Source organism: Aptenodytes patagonicus, chromosome 7, assembly GCF_965638725.1.
Source record: "Aptenodytes patagonicus chromosome 7, bAptPat1.pri.cur, whole genome shotgun sequence".
In the NCBI taxonomy this organism is placed as follows: domain Eukaryota; kingdom Metazoa; phylum Chordata; class Aves; order Sphenisciformes; family Spheniscidae; genus Aptenodytes; species Aptenodytes patagonicus.
Window position 1 is genome coordinate 1,432,124 of NC_134955.1, and position 24,627 is coordinate 1,456,750.

Below are 24,627 nucleotides of genomic sequence, written 5' to 3' on the forward strand. Positions count from 1 at the left end.
GCAGCAGGCCCTTGGACTAGCTGTGGCACAGATGCGTTGGTCAGGCCTATAAACTTGCCCATCTGAAAACCTCCTGCCTTTCTCTCCTGGAGCAAGCTGGTCATGACAGGGAGAAGCTTCAGCCGCTTTCCCAGTTGGGCATGTTCTCCTTCCCTTCTCCTCACCAGGAACACAGCAGGGCAGCAGAGGGAACAAGGTGAAACGGGACCGTTTCTTTTTCCTTCCTGAATCTTTTCCCTTCCCCTGTTGTCACCTGAACACGTGGCCTGGCTGTGCTCTCACTCGCACAGGGACAACTGCACACAAAACAGCCTGGCTGCGCTGAGCAGGCGAGGCTCCCAGCTCCTTCTGCCCTGCAGTCCCCTCTGCCGGCAGACGCACGTTCTCCCCATCCACAGAGAGCAGTGCTTGCTCTCAGTGGCTGCTGATGAGAGTGGAGATAAGTAAGTTACCTGGATTTCTGGAGTGGCCTTCACCCACTGCTGGCAGGGGGGGGCACACACACCATTTGGATGCAACACACTTCTTCCTGCAGCTGCCTCCCTGCCCTGCCCTGCGTAGCATTCCCCTTGCACAGAGCCCCGGGAGCAATCCAAAGCCTGCGGGTACAGCTCGGTTACACAAACTCTTTGTAAATACGAGTGCCAAGTGCAAGGCTTGGGTCGCCACACGCTTCAGGACACAGTTAGAGCAGGGATGGGAAAGCACATGAGCGCAGTCATATCTGGGACGTTACCACCTTACCTGAGCTGCTCCCGGCCCAAGCGCACACGCAAGGCAGTGCAAGAGGGGAGGACAGCATGGAAGCCAGGCTGGTAGTGGGGAGAGCCCTGGGCTGGCTTTATAGGGCAGGCAGAGGGAGGAAGGAAAACCAGGGTAATCTAGCAAAGTCACAGTGCACGACAGAGGCAAGTAGCAAAAAAAATCCCTTCTTACAGTCAGCAACGCCAATTTTCACTACCATGAGGGCTGATTTGGGTACTTTTGGGGGGAAGGTAACATGAGGGGATTGAAGGGCTGGTGCAGAGTCAGCTGCCAGGTTTGGAGCTGTCTTGCAGACCGGGTAGCTTTGCAGTGCAGCAGCTCTCTGGTGCAGCTGTGCTGCCCGTTGAATTACCCAGGGCAGGGGACCTGGCCAAAGCCCATACATCATGTGGATCCCACCTCGGCACAGAGGACTAACATTTGCCCATGGCTTGTGTGAGCTCTTTGCCTGGGACAAATTCCACGCAGGGAGATCTGCTACGTGAGACGAGCATAATGAAAGTGGTTTTAGCTTGTCAAGTGAAGTTTAACTACCGTATTTAAACTTCCAAGCCACTTTCAGAAAAGCCAGGGGAATAACTCGTGTGTACAAAGCATTTGCAAACATGCGCTGCTGGACGGTGGCCAGAGCTGCTAGAATTGATACATGATGAGATAAATATGCAAGTGGTGAAACTTGTTTTGAAAATCTTTGCTGCATTACAAAACCCTAATCTTTCACCACTACAGACAGGCTGGTACTTACAACCAGAACATACACCTTCTGCAGCAACTCTTTCATGCCTGTGCTCTAAAGAGCAGACAAACAGTAGTTCAAGCCTTTAGAGATGGTTTCACCGCTGATTTACGGTACATGCATCATCAAAACTTTTTCACCTGTTTTCTCCTCCTTTCCTCCCAACTTCAGCACTTGGCCACATTCATCATGGACAAGAGCGAGTCCATCGTGACGGTGGACGATGCTATTCGAAAACTCATCTTGCTCAACTCAAAAGAGAAGATCTGGACGCAGGAGATGCTGCTGCAAGTGAACGACAAGTCCATCCGCCTGCTGGACTGCGAGTCGCAGGTACCCAGGGCTCTGCGAGAGCTACCCACAGCTTGACGCGTGGGGTGCAGTGTGTGCCCTTCCCGTTCTGCCTGGGAGGGGCACTTCTAAGGAACCCAAACAAGGGCAAATCACTACCAAAGTCCACTCCTGGGTGTGCGGGGGCTGGCTGACTAATTCAAAGGGCAGGTTGTTGTGGGATGATTTATTCACGGCTCCAGAGCACAGATACTCCAGGTGAAAGATGCCTTGAGCTGTGCTCCAGGCCAACAGTAAAACTGCTTTCTGTGGGAGTGATACAGACTTACAGGTCCACAGAGATCTGCATAAAGCATAAGCAGAGAGGGAAGGACATATTACTTGCATCAAAATAACACGCAGGATCACCTGCCTGAGAACAGCACACCATTTTGACAGGTGATACACGTACATGCTCACAGGGCACCTAATCCAAGGGGAAAGAGCAGGCAGATGGTGGGAGAGGGATGGTGCTGCTCTGATTTTAGCATTGAGAAACTAAAGAATATTAGCCCAAGGTCATCCAAGGAGACAGTGGGAGGGTAAGCCCCTCGCAGAAAGCATCTTTCCTCCCAGTGCTCTGCTGGGATGCATGACAAGTGTACTGGTGCAGGTAGAGCACAGCAATAAGATCATGGTGAGCAACAAAGCTCAAGTTATTGAAGTCTCACGCTGGGCCCCATATTCAGGACTCAGAGGAGAACAAGAGCTCACCTCTGTTTGCCATCCACCTCTCTCCTATTCCGCAGTCGCAAGCCACTGCCCCTCTGCAAACCTTGACATGTATCTTTGAAGAGCCCAGAAAACCACTGCTGAGAAGCACAAGCTCTGCCAGGTCTCTCTCCTCAAACAGGGATCCCAGGAGTTCATACACAGGACCGTTCCCTGTCAGTTCAATAGTTCCCCATTGCCTGACCCCTTCCTCTTTCTCTTCCAGGAGGAGCTGGAGGACTTCCCTCTGCCGACAGTCCAGCACTGCCAAACGGTGCTGAATCAGATGCGCTATTCCTCCGTCCTCCTCCTGGTGTGTCAGGATTCAGAGCAGCACAAACCTGATATCCACTTCTTCAACTGTGACGAGGTAGAGGTGAGCAGAGCCTTCCTTGCTGGTGTGAAACAGAGAATAAAATACGCTCCTAGCTGTCTGCCAGCCCCTTCTTCCTTTATCCACTTAGAGCCCTCAATCCTTTCCAAAGCAAAGCCCTTAAAAACATCCCTGTTTTATCTTTGAGGCGGAGATGGTTCACGAGGACATAGAAAGTGCCCTGGCAGACCACAAGCACGGAAAGAAGATACGGCCACAGACACTCAAGTAAGTACTGCAGGATACAGCTGAGAGTTTAAAAAAAAAAAAAACCAACACAAAAACAAGCCCCAGTTACAATAGTGCATTCGCACACCAGTCTCTCAGAAACAGGATCGGCAGCCGCTGACAGGGTTGTTCTGCGTTGTTTCCCTTGCAGAGCAAACCAAGAAAAGATCAGGCAGAGACAATCCATCCTCCCACCACCACAAGGGCCGGCTCCCATCCCTATCCAGCACGACATGCGAGGCTCAGCGATGAACAGGAACCGGGTGGCACCCCCTTCCCAACACAATCCAGGTACTGGGAACACTCAGCAAGTCTGTCCTGGGTTCGGGGTACTCATTAGCCCAGACAGCCAACCCTCCTGAAATGGCCTGTGGTCATTTCAGGCCCTGTATTGCTGGAGCACAGGGAAGCCCATTGTTTTTTCACTGTGTTATAATCTAACACAGACACATACCAAAGGCACAACATTTTGTTGCATCTCTGGCTGTGCTTTATAAATGCCTAAAAATTGGGCCGCAGCAAATATTTGTACCTGCTGGGCTAGCAGTAGGCATCTTCTGCTCAACAACAGCTCAATAAATCAAAGCTCCTAGAAACTCCTTGTAATGACACCTGTATTTTGGGGATACTGAAATTCCCAAAAGAGGTGAAAGCCCCTCATAAAACTGAGCCATCACATGAAGTTTAGACCAGGCACGGGTGATCTTAAAACGTACAGACAAGACAGACCTGGTCAGAAAGGCAAATTCCTAGCTCTGCTGAGTTCACAGGAGCCAAGATTTCACCCTCAGAAATCAAGTGGTTTGCATGAATTCTCCTACAGTTGAGTGTGGAAATGCAAATCTCAACTCACCTCTCCCCTGTGCTAATCCAAAATCTTATTCCAAAACCATCCTGATTTCAGCCCGTTTGAGCTGGCTTGAAAAAAATTGTATTTCTCTTTGGAGAAAGAAGTAACAGAAATAAGCTCCCGGTAACAGAAATAAGCTCTTTCTCTGACAAAAGCTCAAACTGACTAAAATGACGAGCAAACTGTAAGCCTTTCTTATCACTGCCTATTGTACCACCTTCTCTTAGGATTAATTTCTAGGTTCAAGGAAAACACGTAATCAGGATACTCTAAGAAACTCCAAACACCAGCTGAGGAGAGAAAACACTCATTTCCCCGGGATGGGAGCTGAAGCCAAGCAGCGGCTCTGGCCTCCTGAATGGAGAGCCTATTTCAGGTCCAGTTTTGCTTAATGAAAACAAGATCTGTATTTCAGAGCTGGACCACGTATAAACACCTATATTCTGATGCACAGCAGTTTTTAATGAAACTTAACTCTGCCCTTCCCAGGATGCTTAGCATAAAGCTTTAAGTCCGTTGTTTACATCAGCAGAGCTGGGCATTTACCCAGGTGGGATTTCTGGATCTAAGAACACAGAGCCTGGCACGAAAGCAGGTGACAGGAGAAAGCCTTCAATGATGCCCGTTCGCTGAGATCGCTTCTCCTTTGAAACATGCCTTACTGCTTTTTCTACAAAACCTGTCAAAACTAATCACCTCATCTTAACACTTAAAGATGATGCACATTTTTCATGATCCTTTACCAAAACTGCCTCCCCAGTTCTCCCACTTTATATATCCTGCTGTCCAAACACCTGCTGTGTCGGCCCTTTCAAATGCCATTTCACTGAACTGATGCGTTTTTCTTTTCACAAGAGGCCACCCGAGCAATTATTCACACCGAAATATCACCCCCTCACTGAGTGTCTGTCTTCTGGAAGCTGGGAGGTGCCTGTGGTTTTTTTCTTGCAGGAGGATTTTTTTTAACACCCATTAAAAACACTTGAGAGACTGCACATGAGTTTGTACAAAAATGCTGATTTGTGCACAGGCCCACGTAAGCATCAGTCATGCAGAATTCCTGGCATGCTGCTTTCTAGCAAGTGACAGCTGCATTCACTTCCAGGTCTTATTTCTTCTCTCTCAACTACTGTTTAGTTAAACTGGTACCTCTGGGACAAGGAAGGCTCCTGCAGAGAGCTGGAGGTTAGGAGAGAGAGTGGGAGTTAATCTAATCGCACTTTACTTACATGTGGAGTGCTCTGCAATGCACAGTGGCTCTTCAGCTCCTCTGCAGGCATAAGTCAGCTTAGGTGCATCAAAGGCAAAGGCGTTAGTGACTCACAGCATCTGGAGACCCGGGCTTGCAGGTCTCTGCCCGTAGCTGACAGCTGGATGCTCTTCACGATTCATTCACTGCTTATATTTGAAAACAGGCAGCGTATCGACACAGAGGGTTGGCAGGGAGGTGCTGTGACCTTGGAAGATTTAATCGGCAACTTTGATCACCTCCTGCTCTTTGTGATCTCCTGAGGTGCTCTCATAACCCATAATAAACAACCAAGCTCGGAGTTACCATCCCATGGATCCCTGCATTTAATGGAGCCTATTTTCAACCTCTGATAGTAAATATATTTTTCTCCCCCTCCCTTGTTTGCAGACTATGAACGACGAGGCTCTGGCTCTCATGACCACGAAGAGTCCCGAGCCATCTTAGCACAGAAGATTGAAAAAGAAACGGTTGGTAACAAGAACGATGCACAGTCAATAGGCAGAAGGAGAGGGAGAAGAGAGGAAGGAAGCAAGGGGCTCCTCCATGAGCAGACATTTTATGCATAATCTAGTCATTAAACCGATATCTACCATTCATAAATATAAGGTGAACAAAAGCAAAGCTCCATCACTGGGTCAGTTACAATCTCCTTTGACCTGAGGTAGCTCTGCTGATTTCAGAAGGTCTGCTCCTCCCCAGCCCACAGTCTGGTCTTAGGGTAATTTTCCAGACGTCCATTAGCAGGGGTCACTTGTCACACTGATAAGTACAGCACACAACCAGGCACAGCTTTGTGTTTGGAAAGTCATAAATTCAGCTTAATTTCATGCCTGGATTCCCCATTCCTGTGCATTCTTCCAGGAAATGAAGCAGGCACAGAGCGGCACGCTCTGGGATTCGGGCTTCCCAGCTGCGTGCAGTTCGGGCTCTCTTTCACCTTGGTTTGTTGCATTTCTGTCCTCACAGCAAATCCTGAACTGCACTCTGGATGACATTGAACTGTTTGTCGCCAGGCTTCAGAAGGCTGCAGAGGCATTCAAACAGCTCAACCAAAGGAAGAAAGGGAAGAAGAACAAGAAGAAAGGGCCAGCAGGTACAGTGCAACAGCTAGAACAAACGGGGAACACAGGGGCACAGATGAAGGTTGGGAAGAGACCTCAGCTTACACCCGAGCAAGGCCAGGTTGATTCAGCAGCATGGCTATGGACCCAACAGCAGCTACACCAGTTTGGAAGGTGCCGCTGGTCTGTGGGGACCTCTTGTAGAGCACACAGAGCCTAGTGACGCCTCCAACACAGAGAAGGACTTTTCATTTTCTTGAACCCTAGATTTTTAGTAGTTCTAGTCTCAGCACCCTTTATTGCTGTGTTTTCTGCATGCCAGCAAGATAAAACCTTCCTGAAAAGGGATGCTCTAATTAAAGTGTCTTTCTCTCCACCTTCTCATAAAAGAGGGCATGCTGACTCTTCGAGCAAGACCCCCAAGTGAGGCCGAGTTCATCGACTGCTTCCAGAAAACCAAACTGGCTTTTAACCTCTTGGTAAGGCACAGAGGGTATTTCCACCCCATGCAGTGACAGGGCTTTTTTCCCATGTATCACAGTCGTAAGCATTCAAAGTGAAATTTGAACTGAAAACACTATCAAGGGACAAAGGTGTGAATCCCAGATTCTTCAGAATCCAGAACAAACATTGTGTCAGGCTCGTGCAGGTTTCTTGGGCCAAGTTGTTAGACTGAACCTAGAAGCGTAAAGTCCAGGACGGAACTGAGCAGCCAGGGGCCTTGCAATGCCTGGATCTCTTTTCAGATACAGTCCTAACTTAAAGCATTTGTGAAGCTGTGAGCTCAGAGAGCCAAGAACCACCATGCCCACCTTGCTGACAGCTGTGCAAAGGCTTATATAGGCATCCCCACTCTAGATACTTGCTTCTGCTTGTGGCCTTTAAAAGTCTGGGTAGTTTTCTGGGAGCTGTAGTCCTTGTTATCCTTACAAGGCATAAAAAGGAGGACTGCAAATATTAGAAAAGAAAAAAAAAAAAAAGTCTTATCTAAATTGTTCTCATACAATTCTGTCTACAGAGCAGCTGTAAAGCTGCCTCAGCCAGGGGCCTGGAAAGTCTCTGGTTAACAATAACTGATGTCCCTCATTGCCCTGAAATTCCTGGCTCCTCCTCTCCTTCTCCCCTGGAGGAGCTGCCGTCTTAAGAAGGGGATGAAAAGCAGAAGCATAAAGATGTTCCCAGTGCTGCCAGCTCCGCTTAGTGAAGCATGCGAGACCAGGAGGGTAAAAAGCCAGGAGGAAATTCTGTCAGATCTGACCAAACTTGCCCAGCGAACACAGCCTAACAAGATCCTTCCTGAGAAGTTATTAGTAAGGAAACCACAGAGATTGTAAACAACCTTAATGCAGGACACCAAGCTCCAACCTTTTCTTTTAGAAGCAAATACGCGTAATTTTTGCCTGCTCAGGACCAGAACTGAGTCTTGGAGGTGGCAGCTCTGGCCAGCAATCACTGCTCTCGCACAAACCGATCAGGCGCCCCGCTAAGGCTATGCCACGCATCCACAGCAGGATGTTAGCTTCCCTGAAGAAGCAGCTGAGGATTCTCCAAGCATAAAGAAATCCCGGCCTGGCTGTTGCATCCCAGCCCTTTCTGACTGCTGACACAGCTGAGATAAATACCGTGGAGTCAGTGTGGTCAGCCAAACCCTTAGGCACAGCACAGGTCTGCGCTGGAGTTAGTGTCCTACCCCGGCCACTGCCAATCACGCAACGCAGCCGCAAGTGCCCATTACAGGCTGTGGGTCTGTGCAAATGCTCTGGCATGCAGTCCCTGAGCTCAGCACCGCTGCTGCTCCCCCATCAGCAGCGTGGGAGTTAACACGTAGGAAATTCATCCACGTGCCCAAGCTCTCCCTGCACTCGGGCCCTGGACTTTGCTGCCTGTGTATCCACAAAGAGCAGCTGCTCTCTCGGCAAGAGGCCGGGGGCAAGTAAGAAGGAGAGCGGGGAGTCAGTGGTGGAGTACTGCCATGTCTGCCCCAGCACTACTGTCACGTGCCACGTGGCTGCGAAGTCCTTGTGAAGTGCCATTTCATTTAGTCACCTTGCCGCCATCGGTTATTTCACGCTTTCCACTCCACATTAATGTTTAATCACCAGCATTTAAAATGCCTTGCATTTCGGTAGGGAGGAGGGAGTCTGTTTTCCACTGCAGCAATGCCAGTAGCACAGGACACAAGAAAGAGCTGAAAGGAAGCACAAACTGAAGTGGTTTCTCACCACAGCTTAGCTGATTGCTGTTAATGAAACGCAATTCTTATAGTAAAGCAACCCTAAGCGTTTGCTCCTCCATCCCACCACAGACTACTCCAAATACCAAGCATTTCAGTGGCCAGAGTAGCTCTAGGTGCTGCAGGCAAGACCTTGGTGGAGATTCTTCCTTGTTGGCAATTTGCCAAGGGACCCCGTAAAACACTTCTTCTGTGGGAACTAGTGGGATTTTCAACTCTGCAAGAGTCAGAAGCAATAAACCTGGCCCTTCCTCACTAAGACTTTCAAAATAAGCCAAGGTTTTCTGCTTCTGCTCAAAATAGCTTCAAAGGGACTGGTTTTAACAGAGTTAAGTACTCCACCCCTCCTGAAATTCAGCACCCTTAGAAATGGACACAAAATAGAGATGATCTAAAACTGAATTGAGTCCTACTCCCCAATCGCTGACTGTTCTTCCCTGATTTCAAGGGCACTGTCAAAAGTTTCCTTACTTTTCAGGCTGCGTTATTAACTGTGGCAAATATCAGTCAGCAACAATCCCTCCATGTGACAGGAAAGAGAAGGCAAAATCAGGTTAGGATTAAACTGGGTTTCCTTTCTCTTTTCAGGCCAAACTGAGAAAGCACATCCAGAACCCCAGCGCTTCAGAGTTGGTGCATTTCCTATTTGGGCCGCTGGAACTGGTAAACTTTATTCACAGGTTTCACCGTGAACTCACTTTTTATTTCTAATCTTGCTTTCGCACTTATAGGCGGCTAGATTACGCAGAAGAGTTAGAAGACTGCTCACAACTGGCTAAAGCTTTCTCAGTAAAGTCTAGAAGCAACAAGGCCAGTGTTTCTGGCCTCTGTTCTGATTTCCAGCTTGAACTAAATACACAAACCCTAGCAAATACGAATCTTTCCACGCCATTAACAAAGACTTACTGTGAACAAAAGTGCAAGCCAGCTATGTTTCCTGTTGGGAATCTGCCTGATCTCACCTTCAAGCAAACATGGTTCAATATTTGCACTGAAAATAGGAAGCAGAAATCCCAACTTGAAAAAGAAGCCAGAAGGGACACAGAAATACCAAGCGATTTTCCATTTTTTGAAGTGCCAGCTTGCGATACATCCTGTCTCTAACAACGGCTAATTTTCAGATCAGACCTTGCTTTGACTCCAATAGAAAAATTCTCGTGTTCCTCTGAACTGTCCAGTCTTCTTCAAAGATTTAGGTTGATGTTTCCTGAGACACCTGAGCTGATCTAAGGATTAGCTGCTGCCAACAGGAGTCAGGCCATCACTTGTCATGAAGTCTTGCCCTCTGGCTTTCATTTTATACCTTGGAGAGCTTAGTCAGGGACTATTTGCCTTATCTGTCTATTTGCCTTTTCTTAATAAAATCTGCCAGTCAGGTACTATCAGGGTAATAAGGGGATGCTGAGGCAATACAGCATCCCTTTTAGGTAGCAGCAAACCATTAATTTAGTTCATCTGTGTTGTGAAACCTCGCCCTTACATATGAAGGCATAGAGGAGAACTTCAGAAGTGCAAGTCTAATGTGAACTAGCCTGGTCTTAGAGGTAACTCACCATGGCGGGTACATTGGCTTCCTTTGGAGTGGGCAGGCATAGAGACTCTGAAGGATCAGAACCACTGATTTTTTCTGTCTTTGATTTCTGTTCCTTTGCGTGTGTGCTGGTTTGATATTTTGAACATTTCCTGCAAAATCTCTCATCTTTTTGTGTGTTTGTGTGTAATCCAGATCATCAGCAGCTGTGGTGGCCCTGAGCTTGCCAGGTCTGTCGTCAGCCCACTTCTTTCTAAAGACACCACAGATTTCCTCAGAGGACACCTGACACCGAAAGAGATAAACCTCTGGGACTCCCTGGGAGAGGCATGGACCAGATCCAGGTGAGGACAGAGCTGCCATCTCGTCAGGTTCCCCAAGCTCTTGAGAAAGGCAGAGGGGATGCTTGATTTTATAGCCGTGTCAGAGGGTCAAGGATGCCCTGATGCCCCTGCTTCTTCCTGACACGCTTTCAGAGACATGTTCCTTGTGACTCTCGCCACATATTCCCCACTTCATGTCCTAGAGCTGAATGGCCCCGAGAAGCAAACATCCCCACCTACATCCCCAAATTCCGCAATGGCTGGGAACCACCCATGGAAATATTCCGCGGAGCTCCCTGGGAAATAGACATCGGACACTTGCAAGAAGAGGTTAGTCTTGTGCCCCTGGTCATCCTCTCTTCCCTCTCCCTCCCCCTTTTTCAGAGTGAGAGATGGATCTGTGGAGTTTGTGGTGGTGTGTAACAAGTAGTCGGCTCAAAACTCAGTTGGATCTGGTCACTCCAGTTAAATATGGAAAGAAAATAAGGCCAGAAAAGGGCAGCAATAATCAGCCTCATCTCCTGATCAACAGGAAATAGGATACTATACCGTAACTGAGCCCCATGGATACAGGTTGGCCTGAAGAACATTTCTTTGGTGTGCACCTCATCGTGACCAAAAGCTTCCAGGCCATGATTCATCTACCACTCACTCTCCTCTTCTCTGATACAGCTTTCCCCTTTCCTGGTAACACTGACTTCATTTTTACCTTTCCAGCTATCATCAGCCAATGGATATCCTTACCGTAACTCCTCACTCAAGCGTGGCCAGACCACTGATCAGACACAAGCTGTGGATGCCTTTAAACAGAACGTAACTCAGCATGTAAATAGGTAACGTATCAGCACCACCCCGGACAACGGCGCCTCGGCTCCCACCTTGTAATCTCATAAGCACCCACTGCAACACATCATGACACCAGAATGTTTTGGCATCCTGGGAGATAACTGTCTGCCATTATTAATTCAGACTTGTTAACAAGATCAAGGCAACTCAAAGATCAGACGAGGGATTATTCATGTAAACACTGTCTCCTTTTTAATCACCAGCAGGTCTACAAGGAAATGGGTTACATGTGTTTTCCACGCAAGAGGCAGATACTGACTGACTTCATTAGTCAATCGTAGGTCTTATTTCATAACATCAGCCCACCAAAGTGATATTAAGGATCATGTGCTAAAGATACTGTGCTGCACTTTTGTTCACCATACGTTTAGAGAAGTTAGTATCTCTCCATTCATCCCAAAGCCACAATAGCTTGCATAGAACGAACCTGCTTATAGGAGGAATCTGTACTAAGGCACGAGTACACGCAAGCTTTCCGCTGTTGAAAAAACACAGTGCTGGTGAAAGAGCAGCCTGACCTCAGCAGCACTGCATGGAAAACATTTTAACTGAGGAAGTACCGTTTTGTTTCACCGGAGGCAGCAGCTCCTCCTTTTGCTTTTAGACACAAGCAAAGGGAAAAACATTTATTAGAGGCTGAATAAAAGGAGAACGTGTTTCCACTCTTGCCCATCTCTCCATCAGGAAACTGACAGGGCGTTGATTTCAGACAACTCTTCTTAATGAGATAAATCCAGAAAATGGGGGGAAAAACCTCCCCTTCAGAAGTCTTGAAAAGTTCAGTTCCCAACCCAGAACCAACCAGGCCACCCCTTTGCCTCAGGCTTTTTTCCCAGGGAAAAATGGTGCTCTCACAATTTAACCAAACACTTTGCCCCACAGCTAGTTTTCTATCACCAGTTACTCAGTGGTATAAAATCTTTATGAAAGTACTTTTGGTTCAAAGTTTAGAGGCTTTTCATCTGCTTGCTTGTTTACATGGGCTTATGCCTTTGAAATTTTCCCCGAGATCTCTGAGTTTCAACAAACTCTTCCCAAATTGCAAATTAATTCTCTGCCATACTCCGCTTTGCAGTGATTTGACATGAAGTTATCAACTTCAAGTCTTTAAAGACTGGAAGTCCAGACCCAGCAAAGCACTTAGCCGTGCACTTTTCTGTAGCCAGCTCTGGACTGGGAAAAAAACCTTCAAGCCAGGCTGTTTTTTCATGGTTTTATGTTCTAATCTAAAAGATTTATAAGCTCTACTACTACTACAAAAAAGTTCAAATTCACAGCAAAATACCTTAAATCCAATTATAGCAGCAAAATAACTTATTCTTCCCATTCACCCCCTCAAAGGTCCTCATGGGACCATAAAACGGTACAGACGCAGTGTTGAGTAGGGAAAGGATTCCGATAACAAATTCTCTTCTCCAATTCCATTTTTCTCAGTGAGGTTATGAAAAAATAAGGAGAACTTAGTTTACATGAGAACATTTAAGTCCATCTTTAGTGACTGGTAGATAACACACGTAAGGAAACATTTTCATCTGTTAGTCTCAGCACAGGCAAACTACAAATAGTAGTATCGAGTCCTGGAATGCAAATTAACAGCATGCCTTTTTACCAAGGTGACCGTTTCCCTGACGCACCTCTCAGCCTAACTACTGTGTGGGCTCACGAGGAGTAGATCAGGGTCTTTTTTCTCCTGGGATAGGTGTTGTACCTTTTTACCTACCTTTCAGACTGTCAACAGCAAGTTTTCCATATGGATAACATTTAAGAAAAACACATCAAAGTTAATGGCACTGAAGCAGATGCTAAAATTGAGAATGTGCTTAGACGCCTTCTTCAGTCCGGAGCAGACTTCAGCCAAGTCTGCCCAGATGTTTGCCAAGATCACAGTCCTGGGACAAACATATTTCCTGCTGTACTCATACTTTTTTCAGGGTAGTTTAAACCAGTTTTCTAACCAAGAGACCCTATATTAACAAAAATACCCATGCATCAGTATTATTATTTACAACAGGGCTTTTGGCTGCAGAGAAGTGTCATGAAAGCCCCAAGCAATATTACAATAATCGGCAAAGGTCGCTTGTGTAAAACCTAGGTGCATGCAAAATACACATTAACCTCAAACTCCTCCAGCTGTCACCTCTTTCCTCATGACTCATTTACCTTCTGGAATGCTACAAAAGAAGTAATTTCTACCTAACTTGGCTTTCCTCCCCCTCCCTGCCTTCAGGGCACTGCTGGGTAAGGCCACCACTCCCTTTCTCGACTGGTGGATTCAATCTGTTTGAGAGTCTGCTCCAAGCTCTCCCCCGCTGCAGATTTACATATTGCACATGGCTGTAACTAGACCAAGAGTTGTCCCAAATCAAGCGAGCTAAAGACAGCACTACAGCCGTAGGCATGATATCAAACCACTGAACCAGTGGTTTCAATCTTTTTCAGACCACCAAAAGCTATCTAATGAAGACAGTAAAATGAACTGAAACTAAGCACAATGGGCTTGTTTTTCAAAGCCAGGTTTTACAGATGCCTCAGAAGCAGTCCACAAAGAGCCGAGTTTCCACAGATTATAGATTTCAAATCACTGACCAAACCCAAGAACTTGGCAATAGAAAAATATCAAGCTAAAAACCATAGTTGCTAGCAGTGCCAGAAGCACTGGCTTCACTGAGTTACAGAACTTGACATAAACTGGAGGAGAACCTGACCCCCTGTTGGCATGCCCACTGCGAATACAGCACCCAGGAGTCTTCTGCGTCGGGTAGCTGTGCAGGTTGCAAGCCATAAGCAGAAAGATCCATAGAAGGTGCATTAAAGTAGTTTCTACCTGCCCTTAGACAACAAGGCAAGACAGTTTTTCCATACTGCAAACATTTTTGGAATTAAAAAATAACACTACACCCATCCCAACCAGAGAAGAAAAAGATGAGATCTGCAAAATTTTCCTAAGCCAGGCAATAAAAAAAACTATGAAAAAATAAACCATTTCAGCTTGGGTCAAAGGAAATCTTTCATTGCACTTTTTCCACCGTTTTCCCTTTTTTTACAATCTACTATATTTATTTTGTCTCTCTCTCCAAATGAAAAGTCAGTTCAACATTGAAAGCTGTATATTCTCATGTCAGAAATGCCCAAGCAAAATACTTAAACACATCCTTTTCCCCCCAAACGCATCTTAGAATAGGAACATTCAAACTCACTTTTCCTGGGAACCCGCAGAATTCTGTTTCAGTAGCTCAGCATTCATCACCTGATGAAAAAAACACAGATTTCCAGTCAGTTCTACCTACACTCGTTTTCAATATCCTGCCTCCCAGCCCTAGTGTCTGCTTCTCCCCTGCTCTGGCATATTATGGGGCAGTTGTTTCCACTAAGCAGGACATGAGGGTTTCACACTTATTTTTCACAGGAGGTGCAATCAGAGCATTTTGTTTGTGCTTTGTCAGTCTCCCCAGTCCTTGCTGCAGCAAAGCAGCAACTGACAGGGGAAGAAGTCTTTTCTTCCACCCTGAAAGCAGCAGCCTCACGGTCCCCCAATAAGGCCACTAACCAAACAGCCCTACAGCTTTTTTCCCCCCAAACGCAGGGTATTTCACTAAAACGAGGAGTGAAAATCTTCCTCAAAATAGAGTAGCAAAGAGGCACTGCCCCCCCAACACAAACACAATTGTCTCTCTACCTGCACTGGCACACAGTCTTCACCACTCCTCTTTTGCCAGTGAACCTATATTGCCCTAGTTATTAGATGGGCTGCCATTAAAACTCCATTTTTTTCCTCCTGCAGGAATTTTGAGGCACAGGGAATGGCTCTGCCGAAAAGATATGCCAAAATCCGCTACGATTTCACTGCGCGAAATGCCAATGAACTCTCAGTGCTTAAGGATGAAATCCTGGAGGTAAGTGAACATGCTCAGCAAAAAGATATGCCCTCCTCCCCTTTCCAGGAACAGAAGAGATATCTCAAGATACTGGCAAGTGCCAGCTCATTTTTGCTTGGTGTTTCCTGAGCAGTGACATGAAGCTTTGCTCAAATCTAAAGCTTTATGTCTGAGCTGGAGCAGGCTGACTGGATGCATTGGGCCGTTTGCTCAGCTGAAACTCATCAGTCACATCTTAATTAGCAATGAGGAGGAAGGAAAACAAGTCACTGTAGTACACTGCTCACCCACTTGCTGGGCCTGTGTTCGTTATTACCACTCCCCCACCCCAAAGGAATTATTTTCTATGAAAACACCCTTTTTCATAACCTTTCTCTTACCGCAACACTGTTGGCAACTGGGGAATGTAGGACATGACTTGGTCTACATGCTAACTGTACCAGATCTATGACTTGAGAAAAAGACTTCTGTTCAAAACTCAAAGCTCTGTTCAAAACGTAGCTAGAATGAGAAACGTGTGTGGGTCTTGCCAGCAAAGCTCATCCATTCTGGGAAGATTACTTTAAAAAAAATAATTTAAAAAATCACAGTAAAAACAAGCCTGCTGAAAGGAGCAGGGGGGCAGGTGCAATAGGAGATATCTCAGCAACGGGCAATCTCCTTGCCACATCATGGTTATGATGTGATTATGTTATGTGTTACGATGTGACACATGATCAAGTGATATGATAACACTCTGGCAATCTTTGGCAGGAGTCACTCTTGATTTTTTTTTTTTAATGCAAAAAGACAACACAAACTCAATCACTGGGGGGGGGGGAGGAAGGAGATGGAGAAAGAGGCAGATTAAGTAGGAACTATGAGTTCTTCAGCACCCCAGATCTGCTTTCCCCCAGAGATGCTCTCCTGTTCGTCATTAGGATAAGTTCTGATGCTTTTCGGAAAGGGCTTCAGTCCTGAATTGCAAATGAGTGCAGTAGATCTGTTTGCCAGCTCCTGGACTCAATGATGTTATTCTAACAACTTCACATTACTGCGTGGTTTATTTCCACTATACACCGTTTATGTATGCCAGAAATCTGATGTTCTCACTAGCAAATTTATTTTTTCCCCTATGTCAGGTGTTGGAAGATAATAAGCAGTGGTGGAAGTTGCTCAACCGGAGCGGGCAGGCTGGTTACGTCCCTTATAACATCCTGGATGTGGTGAAACTGGAAGAGCTCGAACAGGTCTGTAGTCAGGTGATATTTAACTGGTAGCTGGCTGCAGGGCATAATCAGCCTTTGAGAATAATCTTGTAATTAGACCTCCCTGGATTTCTTAGGATGCTGTGCACAAGTTGGCATGAACCCTCACAAGTAGATGAACCAGGATCCTGGAGATTCCTGAGTCTCCTATGACAAAACTCTCACATTTTGCCACGGTTTACCTTCCCCCTCTCCAAGCGAGGCCTATCCTTCCCATCCACGCGGCAGCCTCATGCTTTCCTCCTGCTCCGAGACGCCAAGCACATTGCCTGCTGCCAACAGTGCCTGGCAGGCAGGGTTATGGGACAGGCGAAGGCTGAGTCCTGTGCTATAGGCAGCAGCCTGCTACAAAGTGAGACCCTAGCTCGAAGGGACACCCACCCCAAGCCTAGCACCATGACTTGTCATCCCAACAGAAAAGGTCTCATGTTGAGGTGTCACCAAACAGCTGCTGGCTACGGAGGCTTGAAAGAGTTCTACCTTTTGCCAGTGCCTCCCCCCCGCAACCCCACGTACTTCTCAGCCTTTGGTTTACCACCTCCTCTGTTGTGAAGCCCTGCTGCTTTCAGGGCTGTGCTGTGAACAGGATGAAACGCTGCCATAAAAGCAAACTTTGCCACCAAAATGCTGAGATTTTTGTTGGGGGTTAAATTAAAGACAGACAGTTCCCTCATCCAGTTCAGTTCAGCAGCAGGAACAAGTTACTGGAGTGGAGGCAGATGGAAATACCATCTAAGTGAGTATTAAGTGAATATTGCTCTCAAGCACCTTGCATTGCAAAAACGTGGAGCTGGAGAGCTCTAAATGCCCTAAGGAAGCATGGAATTGCTTCCCCACTTTGGTATTTCACAGCTTGGGCAAAGCATAAGGTGCCCCAGCAGGCCTCTGGATAAAAGCCCTGTAAGTTTAATCAAAATGTCAAAAAACTCTTCCCAGACCGCTCCGGGCACTTGGCAGTGGTCCCACTTAACACCAAGTTCCTAGAGCAGTGATGCTTTAGCTTCAAATGGGATTTCTGTTTGTTTTCTCTTCATATAAAAATCCTTTTGCTTCCCTTGCTCTCCATCTCCAAGGAAGTCCTACGAGCAGTAATTTCTGCATAGCAAAAGGCTAAAGGGCCGAGTCACGCATGTGAGAGCAGTCATCCACCACAGTAGTAAGCAAGCATAAAACACCACTCCTCTCCGTGTGATGAGTGTGACATGTTTTCCAGGGGTGTAAATGCCTTCACGCAGTCTTCGACCTTTGGCTTAGGTTCTGTTTGTTCCCATGAGACCCCAGAAATTAGCTTCTTCCATGCAGCTCCACCTGAGGTCACATCAACCTCAGCTGAGCGGCCCCAGATCAGCACAGGGAGAACATGGCAATTTGTCCCTCAATTTGCTATCGAGGGTGGGAGGCAAAAAGTTTAAGAACATGAAAAATGGCAAAAAAATATTCTTACACATTTTTTTTTCCTTTCTTATCACCTAGTCTAACCAGAGGTACAAAGGAGACCTGAGCCCCAGGGGCTATGGACCTTCCAGCCCAACTCACAAGCTACCTGCCAGCTACGCTGGGGATAAATGGGGAAGTGAAATGTTATCGCGCAACTCTCCCCAGGATGCCAAAGAACGTATGTGTCCCACACCGTGCTCCCAGCGTCCGGGCACCTTTTACACCACATGTAGCAGCCTCAGGCAGCCAGAGAGCTTGGCACCGCGGCTTTGCATTTCAGGACTTAATTGAAAAGTTTCTGTGAGCACATGCTTTTGCTTGCTCTCTGTCCCGGTGGTTTTCTTTCTTTCCTTACTTTCACCATAATGGTCTGTCCACTATTTTTGGTTGCTGTCTGCATGTCACCAGACCTACCCAAGTGTGTGTTCCCTCTCATAAGGCTCTGCACAAGGAGTGACTGAACCTTTTAGTGATAAGCAATAGACCAGCAGTGGTTCAGTGGTTTTGGAGGAGATGTACAGAGGAGGTTCCGGGCAGTACAACAGCCAACAGAGCAGCTCTGAGGAGCTCGCTGGCTCACATCACGGGCTTTCAGGCAGCCTGGGACAAGCAGGGCAAAAAGGTCATTTAGCATCACCTTAATCCTCCTTCCAGCTTGACCTTCTTCCTCCTCCCAAGGAGAGAGTTTCCTATCCCCGCCAGCAGGTTTAAGTGTGTCTAAGCAACCACCCACATCCAGGTCAATCCCTTTCTCTCGCTTCCTTTGCTCTTGTCTCCTGCCACACGTGCAGTGCCCACCTGGCCTGTTCCTTCAAGTGGTTTCAGAGAAACCCCAGCCAGCAGATCTGCCAAATACGAGATTCGCATCACTCCCTCACCCTGCGTGTGCTATGCGGGGTCACAGAACATGAGAAAGACTAGGAGCCCTGCTCATCTCACCCCCTTACCACACCCTGCATACACCTGTGGCAAGCTGTCTCCCGAAGGCCAAAACCGGGGTTCATCCCCTGTTCAGCTACCGTAGACTCCTGGAAGCAGGAGCCCTTTTGGGACGACGGAAAGGCCCATAATACAAGCATCGCGGACACGTATCTATTAATAACACTGAGTTATTCTCCACAGTCTTCAGGAGCTTCATGGAAAAAGTGATACTGGATGATGTGTCACTGGAGTTTTGTGAGTGTGCTGCTCACTCCCAGTTCATGCTTCCTGCCACTTCTATTTAGCTGCACAGCAAAAGCTGGAGCTCTGAGGACTTGGCTCAGCGAATTACTTATTAGAAGTAGCAGAGAGGACTGAAAAGTGGAAGGAGCAGGGCTACAGCTCAAAAACAAGACTCTAATTGTAGGTATTCACACAATTGGCCTTCCACATCAGGTGACAGCGAAAGGGCAATGGGAAGAAAATAAATGGCAACACAGAGGCACAGAAAAATGGGAACCTTGTTCTCAGAAACAGATAGTCAGGCCTCCCTGACCTCTGCTGTCTCATGTGGTCTGGGTTTTTTCCGCTCCCTGCTGCTAAGTTTGCAGGGCAATTTCCTTATTTCAATAGCCCAAAGGGAACTAAGTAACTCAAAACCAGGAAGATGACAAACTAAAGCAAAAACACGACAGCAACACCAGACATCAGGGAAAAGGGACCCTGTCCGTTGTCACCACTTGACAGCACCGGTGGAAGCGAAGACACTGCCAGATCAGGTTTTACACCACCCTTGAGCAAACTTCTGCTAGTCAGTGTTGCAGGGCTTTATGTCCTTTGAATGAGGTGTGATGAACAGGATAGGTTAGCAACATGAGAAACAAGATCGATCCCAATATAAATTTGTATATAAAATAGGTGAAAATATAGGTCCTTACCAGCACCTGCTACAGACACCAGTCACACAAAATGAATGTGTTCTTATCAAAATGTTCTCCTATTATTTTGCCCAAATATGAGACACTTTTCCCCGCAATAAGTGCTTCTGAACAAGAATTTTCCAGGCAGATTGATGGGCAGTTTTGCTCCTGCTGGCTAAAACCAAGTGCCTCTGCAGATGTGAGCTCTCCTTTTTCACACCAGACCAATCCCTACTCAGTTAAACATGGACTGGGGAATATGTGCTTATTAAATGAGACAGCTCAGAGTCTGCTGGTATATACCATGACAGAGAGTACACTTTTCTCTAGAAATTATACAGCTATATCAATGCTGGTCAACATCAGAACCAGAGATTTCCCTTCTCCCAGGAACAGCAGCAGTTGTTCCAAGACTCTCCAATTAGCCTAATGGATGCTGCTGAAGCAATGAGGCCAAAATCTCAGACGTGCAGTGCTTGTACCAAACCGTGCCCTTGTCCTGGGGACAGTCATGCTGCAAGAAACCCTTAAGCAGCTTTTTAGATTCAGTGATCACTGTGTGGACGATGAGCATGTGGCTGTTATTTTGTGATTCCTCCTCTCCATCATTCTGGAGAAGAACTGCAGAAATCTAGGTTTCTCCCAAAGAGCAAGTGAGGTTTCAAAAGCTGAAGGAAGTTGAGAGTGTTGGCTTGGGAGGAAAGGGGAGATTCCCACAGTCTGCTCCAGCAGTCTGCCAGCCTCCAAAACTGTGGTGGTCTCCCATTCACATTTGTTCCTGACCGAAGTTTGAAGGTCAAAACGTCGTTGCTCAACCGATTGCTCCAAAAGCACTTAAGCTTGTTCTTTAAAACTAAAATACAGAAGTAAGCACTTTCCTTTGGTGTATTTACAGAGTTAATAAAAATGCTGAGCCACATTTTGATCTTCCTTACATTTCACCCGCAAACACATTAATTTAATAGGATTTTCATTCCCTACTCTCTACCTTGTGCCTTGTTTCCCCAGAACTTATTCATCAAATGGATGAGCTGAATGATGAGTTGCTAAAGAAGATCACAAACAACAAAATTCAGCCCCCCCAGAGGAATTTCAAAGTGGAAAAGCCTCAGGAAGTTTTTGTGCCCCTCACCTTCGAATCCAGCGCTGAAGAAGTCAAAGCTTGGCTGGAGGCAAAGTCATTCAGCAAAGAGTAAGATCTGCTTTACCACCACATGAAGTGCTGGTCCTTCATTTAAAAAGGAGTGGGGGAGGCAGCTTGCAACATTTCAGCTGGATTACAAGTCACTTATATTTACTTTTAGAGCCTGTGTTGCAAATTAGATTTCAATCATATTAAATCCAGGCTATATAACCCGTACATTCAGAGCCCAAACTTACTCCCTTTCTTTCTTATACACTATCAAATAAACCTCATCTTACAGTGCAGCAAAAGACCTAATGAGTAGCTGCAAATAAAGGAATGGTCTTGCTTATTCACACAACTCGCAGGCAAACGCTGCACAACGTCCTACTGCTGGTGCTTGTCTGGCCCCAGTTAGCCAGTTCAGAGGGCTGAACTTAGAGAAAAATAACTAATTAACTAACTAAACCCATGGCCTGAAATGCAAATTCCAGATGACTGCCTGTCTCTGGAGAAGCTGTTGTAAAGTATCTCTGAGGAAGAGCCAGACCCTCAGCCGGGGCTAGCAAATCTTCCCAGCCACCAGGGAAGGATCAAAAAGCTGCATGTGGTTAAGGGTTACGAGTTACAACTCCCACTCTGCACAATGAGCTAAGAGGAGCTCCAGGATTGCTCCCCAAATGCGATGCAACTGGAGTGAAATCACTGCAATACCCGTGGGGCTGGGTACACACTGGATGCCAAGGTGTCACTGGCTTCACCCGCCCCTCATGGCTTGCTGTCATCCCCGCCAAGAGCGTGGGTTACCCAACAGCTGCCACCTTGGCACAGCCCCAGGGCCTTGTGTGTGATACGGTCCTGCTGCAGGGGCTGCAGCCAGCTGCTCCTAGCCCTTTTATCTCTGACTCCTCACCTTTGGCCAGAGGCCACGTGTAGCACAATTATCATCTCCTCGCTTTGTGTCTTCCCAGGACAGTGGAACACCTTGGCATCCTTACTGGAGCTCAGCTCTTCTCCCTCAACAGAGAGGAGTTGAAGAAAGTGTGTGGTGATGAGGGAAACAGAGTATACAGTAAAATCACAGTGGAGAAGAACCAACTGGAGGTAAGTAGCTTTCTGGACAGCTCCCACCTGAATGGGTGCCTGTACCAGCAGTGTCAGAGATCCCATTAAACAGACATTTTAAGAAACACAATTTAAAAAAAAAAAGGGGGCAAAAAACCCCCCCCAACCAAAACCCACACAACCAAAAAAACACACCACCTAAAAACGCTGAGAAGTCTTTTAAGCAAAAAGGCCCCAAATCTGTAAGGCAGATCACCCTATCTCCACTAATGAATCTGCCTTCTTACCGGTATCACTCATCCCTTTGAAACTAGCTCTACTCTTACAGCATTAGTTAAATATTATAATTCAGCTACAGCTTGAAGTTAAAATTCAAACTTCCTGTTTTGTTTCCATTCTAGAAGAGCAGAGGGGAGTCAGAGCTCCAAGAAATCATGAAGCGTCGCCAGGAAAGGATTGATTCTGCTTATTAAAATCTATCTGCTTTATTTCAGCTATTAGTCATAGTAGTGCAGAAAAAGGGAATGAAAGCAATGATCCCCAGTCCAGACAAGAGACAGCAATGCTCCACTTAGCAGTGTAATTGCCATCAAAGTGACAATTTCTTGAACACTGTTGATAAGGGTAGACAGTAAGACCATGTCCCACTGGGAAAGGTGTTTTAACATTGCATGAAGTATTCTTTTTTTTATAACTACATATTTTATACTGAAATTTTATGTGCATGCGATCAGAGCAGATCAGAATTCACACGTGTCTGAATGTACGACAATGGCTGGATTCAAGCAAAAAAGACCCTGCAAAGCTTTTCTCAGAGGGCAGTACCTGCTCCCACCCCCCTCGCCGGCATGGCTTGGGAACAGAGGGCATGGCACGCAGCACAGAACAAGCCAGCCTGAATGTTTAGAGTCTGGACCACAGAAGTAAGTCTTTTCTCCCACTTTTCATTTCCTTCTTTGTGGCAGATACCCCTGCAGCCCACTAGCAAAGGCCCTGCGACAGTTCACTGTCCTTTTTCTGTCCCCCCATGCCCCCTCGTTGGACAAGGCTAGAATTGCAACACACATTACCTAAGACTGGCTGCTTCCTTAAATACATGTACCAGTTAGTGCTGTCTTTGAACAGTGGAAATGGGCTTTCATTGCGTAATTACGAGCAGGATCCGAGTGACAACTGAAGTGATTTGGATCTGCAAATAGGTGAGCTCAGCCTGATCATCCCTGCTTACGCAGAAGCTGGGGCTCAGGGCAGCTGTGCAGCCCTTCACCTTGGCGCTGATCGGAAAGTTGCAGTATTGCCCAAGCCAGGCTTCAAACAAGGAGACGATAAGCCCGACCATTTGCTCCCAACCCAGTCACATCCAAAGCCCTTCCCAGGGTGTTCATCACTCGTCCCCACCTTCACATTTTCATTGTGAAGAGTAATCTGAAATGCTTCCTAAATATCTAAGAAACAAAAGCACACTTGGAAAGGCTGTTTTAACACAGAATAAATGGCCACAAGAAAAAAAATAATAATCTAATTTAGTAGAGGCTGTTGTTCTTCACTTCCTGTTTTTCTTAATAACGTCATGTGCATATGTATATATCTATCTAGTGAAATACCCCCTCATTCTTACAATCTATAAAAAGGGATGAGGAAAAAATCCCTTTCCCTAGAGATGTAATTAAGTGATTATGCATCAATAATTTGCTCAAAGTTTTAAAAGCTCAAGCAAGCATATAGTAGATTTCCTGTCCACAGCAAGTTTGGCACACACTGTATTTATAGCTATATTTTACTTACAGACCAACTTGATAGGAATGCAGTACAGCAAACACATCTACAGGAACTGCTCGCAGACCGGGAAGACTTTGTCTTTCTCTCTCATTCACACACCTTAACTTTGGTTGAATAGGAATTCAGGCCCAGGCTCCACAAAGACTTATGCATGTGCTTTCCTTTATGTGCTGTGAATGGCCGCACCTGCTTAAAAGGTTAAGAAGGTGCCTAAGTCTTTGCACAATTTGGGCCTGTCCTTGCACATTTAATGGAAAAAAGCTGTACAGCTGTAAAGCAGTGGCTGGGGAACACGTGTCTAAATCTGAGACTACTGATGCACCTCTCAACTTTGGCTTTGTTCTTCCAAAAATGTTTCTAATGGATGATATAGTTTCTTAATGTTGAAATAGGACGTTGTTAGCACCAGCAGAATTAGGGTGCAGGCAGGGAACTTACAGAGGATGATCGTGTTTTTAGTTACAACCCTGCTGGCTTGCCACAGCGGCTGGAATTTGCAAAGGGCACTCACCTTGTCAGGGAGGGATGAAGAGGACAATCCTCCTGAGAAGCCCTGGCTCTGGATTAGGGTGGAGATGCGAAGCAGGTGTGAACACTGGCAAACCATTGGTGTTACAAGCACAGGAGGCTAAATCATTTCTAAAATGAAAATGAAAACAAATGGTGAGCTAGGAAATACGACACCATTCTTGTCTTTGGGTATAAAGGAAAACAAATCACACAGAATTGTAGTTACTTGGGATTATAATAGAAGTGTACACCACAGTTCTGTAAAGCCAGGAGCCACGGGAGCATTTCATAAAATAAATATATCAGTAGACCTTATTGCAGAAGTCACTTTTTAAAATTTCCATATGACTGAGCTGTGCATCTGTTATATTTGTACTGCCTGCAGATAATGCTATAATGTACTGTACATTAATGTAATTGAACGAAGGATAAAATGATATAACCATGCACTGTATAAGATTTATTAAAATAGTTAAGTTATAACTCCACCTCTGTCTTTTTCACTTGGATA

At 46.3% G+C, this 24,627-nt stretch overlaps 1 protein-coding gene across 1 annotated transcript in view; it reads left to right on the plus strand.

Annotated features, from left to right (window-relative positions):
• EPS8L2 (EPS8 signaling adaptor L2) overlaps positions 1-24,599 on the plus strand; it is a 69,245-nt gene extending 44,646 nt beyond the window's left edge. Inside the window, exons 5-21 of the mRNA XM_076343653.1 lie at positions 1,673-1,834; positions 2,769-2,918; positions 3,064-3,143; positions 3,295-3,434; positions 5,633-5,712; positions 6,212-6,338; positions 6,697-6,785; positions 9,128-9,202; positions 10,266-10,414; positions 10,597-10,723; positions 11,111-11,226; positions 15,021-15,132; positions 16,236-16,343; positions 17,835-17,976; positions 20,648-20,831; positions 21,734-21,866; positions 22,229-24,599. Coding sequence (XP_076199768.1) covers positions 1,673-1,834; positions 2,769-2,918; positions 3,064-3,143; positions 3,295-3,434; positions 5,633-5,712; positions 6,212-6,338; positions 6,697-6,785; positions 9,128-9,202; positions 10,266-10,414; positions 10,597-10,723; positions 11,111-11,226; positions 15,021-15,132; positions 16,236-16,343; positions 17,835-17,976; positions 20,648-20,831; positions 21,734-21,866; positions 22,229-22,300 — 2,046 coding nt within the window. The 3' untranslated portion in view covers positions 22,301-24,599. The remainder of the gene's footprint in view (positions 1-1,672; positions 1,835-2,768; positions 2,919-3,063; positions 3,144-3,294; positions 3,435-5,632; positions 5,713-6,211; positions 6,339-6,696; positions 6,786-9,127; positions 9,203-10,265; positions 10,415-10,596; positions 10,724-11,110; positions 11,227-15,020; positions 15,133-16,235; positions 16,344-17,834; positions 17,977-20,647; positions 20,832-21,733; positions 21,867-22,228) is intronic.
• Positions 24,600-24,627: the final 28 nt, after the last annotated feature.